This window comes from Pyrus communis, chromosome 3, assembly GCF_041283825.1.
Source record: "Pyrus communis isolate YQ-2024b chromosome 3, ASM4128382v1, whole genome shotgun sequence".
Classification (NCBI taxonomy): Eukaryota; Viridiplantae; Streptophyta; class Magnoliopsida; order Rosales; family Rosaceae; genus Pyrus; species Pyrus communis.
Genome location: NC_142567.1, coordinates 7760606 through 7765546, shown reverse-complemented (window position 1 = coordinate 7765546; position 4941 = coordinate 7760606). Strand labels below are relative to the sequence as shown.

The following is a 4941-nucleotide window of genomic DNA, read 5'->3' as shown; positions in this document are numbered from 1 at the left end:
GGGAGCTCACTGGTTTCAGGTTCCATGGGAACTCCGAAGTTAAGTGAGTAGTGTGCGAGAGCATTCCCAGGATTGGTGACCCATTGGGAAGTTCTCGTGTGAGTTCCCAAAAACAAAACCGTGAGGGCGTGGTTGGGGTCCAAAGTGGACAATATCGTGCTACGGTGGTGGAGTGGGCCTGGGAAGTGGTCACCCCCGGGCGGGGATGTGATAATTTGGTATCAGAGCCTAACCCTGGCCATGGTATGCCGACGAGGACGTCGGGCCCCTAAGGGGGGTGGATTGTGACATCCCACATCGCCCATGGGAGTGATCCTTATATCTATATTCTCATCCCTACCTAGCACGAGGCCTTTTCGGAGCTCATTGGTTTCGGGTTCCATGGGAACTCCGAAGTTAAGCTAGTAACGCGCAAGAGCATTCCCAGGATGGGTGACCCATCGGGAAGTTCTCGTGTGAGTTCCCAAAAACAAAATTGTGAGGGCGTGGTCGGGGCCCAAAGCGGACAATATCGTGCAACGGTGGTGAAGCGGGATCAGGAAGTGGTCCCCCCCGGGCCGGGATGTGACAATCTAAACTAAGAGAGTGAGAGAGTGAGTTAAACCTTATTGTGGGCTTGCCATAATAATGTGATTCAACTTCGCATTTGGCGTGAATCGAATCTAAGACCTCTCATGTATAAATAAGGTAGAATACCACTAGACCATAGTACCAAGTGGCGGCAATTTACTATTTTTGGTGAATGGTAACTATCATAAGTCTAGTCCTACATCCAAATTCCCTTAATAGGTGATAATGCTCTTAGGGAGTGTTTGTTTGGGCTCACTAAGTTTCATTGGACTGGATTACACTAATTATTAGTGTAGTCCCATGTTTGGTAGGCAAAGGGACTAGGTATAATGAGATTAGTCCTCACTCGCTTCGACTATCTCCTTCGTTAGGAGTTCTTCGCGAGGACCCCCAAATACCACGGGACTGCCTAAGCCCGTTGTCGAGAGAGAGTCGTCGCTCGTCCTCGTCTACTTGCTCCTTTTCCTCCTCCGTCATCCTCGTACTGCTCGCCCTCTCATCATCATCTACTCCTAGTCTGGTAAATTTCGAATCTGACGATTTATTTCTTCGATTTTGTTTTAGATCGTTAAATTATTACTGGGTTTTTATCGATTCGTTGTTTTGGGTTTGAAAACTGTGAAAATTTGGAATTTTTACATCAAAGATTGTCAATTTTGTAGATAATTTTAGTTTTCTTGAATTTTGTGGTTTTGGGTATTTTTGATTTGGGTTGAATTTCATAAATCAGTAGTGGCTAAGTGGTCCGAGGCGGGTAGGTGATTAGCGTCGTTCAAATTGTTTGTCTATGTACTTTGCAATGACTCTGCAATACTCTGCAATGGCAGTAGCCTGGTGCACGGGGCTGTACATTTGTTCATATTAATATCAGTAATTAGGTGTTATATGAGGAAAGTAAAATGATAATTATGGTGCAAATTTTGATTAGAAAATTATTATTAAGGACAAAGAATTGTGTGCGTCAACATGTGGTGCTCTTGTCTATTCTTATCACGTCCACAATTTGATGTATATACAAGGCTTTGGATGTAGATGCAAGCTTTTGATTAGAAACCTAGTATTAAGGACAAAGAATTGAGATGCAGATGCAGAGCTTTGGAGTTTGGGTGTTGTTTTTGGTAAATTATTAATAAATAAAATTCGAAACTTGGGGCCAAATTCATTAATTGTTTGTCTATGTATCTACTTCGATTCTATTTCAATTGCTTTTTACAATTGTTCATTTAATCTCACTTATGTAAATAAATGCAGAAAACTGTTGTTATTTGATTCCTTGTGCTGAAATACTTCAGTTTTATTTGTAGTTCTTGGTTTTCTTGCATGGTATTTGTCCGGGAAGATCAAAGTGTTTGATCACAGAGGCTATTCCGCAAAGCTTTGCTTTGTATTTCTTCCATTACTATGTGCTGCTCTCGTGGGAATCTCTCGTGTTATGATTACTGAATCATTGGCAGGACGTCTTCGCCGGAGGTCTTGTAGGAATTGTCATAGCTTCGATTTGTTACTAGCAGTCCTTACCTCTCCTAAACCAGCTGGATGGTGGGGCACCTTAGGTGTATTTCCACATGCTGGGTGCATAGATGGATGTTGGCGTGTCCTTATCTTCGGCCACGAGGTTAAGCTCTCTTCGTATGCGATATGCGAAGAACAGATATTGAGAGTCCAGACTCGAGTGCACCAGTCCACTAGTTATTGGAAGAAGGGAGAAGATCCTGAGTTGAGATTGTATGCCAAATAAAAATCATATAGAACGTATATATACATTTTGTATACACAACGAAGTACTTCATTCAATGACTCCATATCATATGTGTAGCTCCTAACATCATTCTTTATTAAATGAAAATTTTATAATTTTATATTAAAAAAATGTATGATTTTTGTTCTGAATTGCTTTGTTGGTCTTTTGGATGACGAATGGGATGGTTTTTCGTTATCGTGCTTTTTAGTCCGAAACTGCACCAAATGCATCATTAAGTTAATCCACCTTAGTCTAATCTAAGCCAGTCCAACTTAATCTTTGAAGCTAATTTAGTTCGAGATAGTTCGGTGCAATAAATGCACCCTTAGAGACTACAAGCATTCCAATTCAAACCCAACTGAAGCCCACTTTGAGAGATTAATCTAAATGGGCCTTAGCTTAAATGAATACGTAAGGCCGAACTAAATAGGCCGAATAATGTACGACAGTTGGGTGGAGAGAGACAGGCGCAAACTTTGTTTTGATTTAATTTAAGAATGTTTGGAAGTGGTGGTAGGTCTCTAGGTCTCCCATCTCATTAACACAGTGTCTCTCTCTGCACTCGGATCACACGGAGAAGAATCAAAGAAAAATGTCAGGCGTCACGAACCAGGAGGAGGACAAGAAGCCCACCGATCAGGCCGCCCACATCAACCTCAAAGTCAAGGGCCAGGTCCTCTCTCTCTTAGGGTTTTGTTTCTGTTTATGGAAATTTGTGTTAATCTTGAGCAACATATACCCTGGAAAATTGAGTTTTGTTTTGTTTTTATGTTTTTGGTTTTGAATGTTTCATCAAGCATGTTTTGTCTCTTTTATGTTTTTTTTTTTCCCTTGATAGAATTTTCCCATATGAGTTACGATTTGCTATTTTTCCTAAATTTTAGAAATTTTGTGATGTTTGCTATTTTGATTTTTTTTATATTTTAATTTCTTTGAATGTGCCCTTTATTTTTTGATGTGGTGCCTGAAATTGCTGTTCAATAAACCTTAAACTGACCTTATTTTCTTAATATTTTAGAGATTAGGGATTGTTTTATGAAAGAGGAATTTAATTTCAGCCTTGAATGTTTTCTCCTTTTACTTTACAAATTTTTGGAATTTTACGAAGCGATCTTAAGGTTTGGTGACAATGGATACGTTGGTGCTCTTCGTATGTGATTTATTGCTAATGCGGAAAATATTTTGGTTTGATTATGTAGGATGGGAATGAAGTGTTTTTCAGGATCAAGAGAAGTACCCAGCTGAAGAAGCTTATGAATGCTTACTGCGACAGACAGTCGGTGGAGTTCAACTCTATTGCATTCCTGTTTGATGGCCGTCGTCTCAGAGCCGAGCAGACCCCTGATGAGGTTCGTTTCTTTCTCACTCTCCCGATATGTCAGTATGTGTGTGAATGTTGATTTTGATGTTTGGTTATCGAATTCTGACTGACTATTATTTCTTCTCCTGCAGTTGGAAATGGAAGATGGGGATGAAATAGATGCAATGCTGCATCAAACTGGAGGTTCTTTTGCCTAATCAATGAATATGGAAGGTTGTTTTCCTAGTAAGAGCTAAGTATATGTAGACTATCTCGAAGGGTGATGTCTGTACTTTTAGTATCTATCAACGCTACTAGTCGTATTTAAGCTTTATTGCTAGATGATTGTCAATACTTGGCAATTGTGTGTGTATTAAGTACGGTTTTATGGTTTCAAAGTATATGAGGTATGGTTTCTCCTCTACTTTCTTTGTGTGGCTTATGCTTGTATTCTTGGCACTAGTATCTGGCTGTTCTTCATGCGACTTGTATTTCTTTTCGTGTGTCAATGGTGGTCTACAGGTTTGTGAATAATGGTTGAAGTTTGATCATGAGGGAGCAGATGGATGCATCATGAGATGGTCTGCGTGACAAATCCTTGGCTGTCAATTGACTTGTCAAGATGAAATTGTTGCTTGACTTGTCAATTGCTCGTTGAATGTTGAGGATGATCATCGTGGGTGATTAGTGTTGGTTTTGGATACAAGACCATGAATCACATAAAAAAATCAATGACATTGTGACACGAAACTTTGTCATCATTGACACTTGATGAAGTGTTGTTAGCATTTAATTCGTTCTTAGCTGCTGCTTGACATTTGTTTTCCAGCCCAGCTTACATTTTTCGCCCTTTTGCATTAGGAAGCAGTTTGTCCTGTCTAAGCTTCTCTGCTGTCAGGTCATCGTAGGATCATTTAGGGGTTTCGTTGGTACCTAGCTTTGGAGTGGATTGGATAACTCGTGAAATTCAAGCTATATTGAAGGTGGGTGATTAGACATGAAAGAAACAATCCATCTCATTTCTTCGTTGACATCCTTGAATACAGTGAGTTAGCTAATCCATTGCATTGCTAGACACCAAACAAGCTCTTAAATTTGAGTGTTTTAGTACTTCTTTTGGTAAACTTGTTGAAATAGTATTTTACCTTTCAATAGCTGTCATAGTACTCTGATTTTTGGATGAAATTTGGGGCAACGCCAACTTATTGTTAAAGAGTGCTTTGCCCGTTGCATTTGCTTGGTAGATTTGAGTTGTTTGATGTTCCGTCGAAATACTTGAACAGTACACTCTGTTTTCAGCATCGAAATACTTTATGATCTTCCATCTTTC

At 39.8% G+C, this 4941-nt stretch overlaps 1 protein-coding gene across 1 annotated transcript; it reads left to right on the top strand.

The window, feature by feature from the left end:
• Window positions 1-2731: 2731 nt before the first annotated feature.
• On the top strand, window positions 2732-4035 carry LOC137715753 (small ubiquitin-related modifier 1). Its single transcript, XM_068455095.2, has 3 exons — window positions 2732-2984; window positions 3511-3660; window positions 3764-4035. Exons 1-3 carry the CDS (start codon window positions 2904-2906, stop codon window positions 3827-3829), a joined length of 297 nt encoding a protein of 98 aa, XP_068311196.1. The 5' UTR covers window positions 2732-2903; the 3' UTR covers window positions 3830-4035.
• The last annotated feature ends 906 nt before the right edge of the window (window positions 4036-4941 follow it).

What these genes read in the sequence shown, in the direction of transcription:
- LOC137715753 (XM_068455095.2), top strand. Translation starts at nt 2,904, where the DNA reads ATGTCAGGCGTCACGAACCAGGAGGAGGACAAGAAGCCCACCGATCAG. An exon ending in ACCTCAAAGTCAAGGGCCAG is followed by an intron (nt 2,985 to 3,510) that starts GTCCTCTCTCTC and finishes TTGATTATGTAG; the next exon opens with GATGGGAATGAAGTGTTTTT. An exon ending in CCGAGCAGACCCCTGATGAG is followed by an intron (nt 3,661 to 3,763) that starts GTTCGTTTCTTT and finishes CTTCTCCTGCAG; the next exon opens with TTGGAAATGGAAGATGGGGA.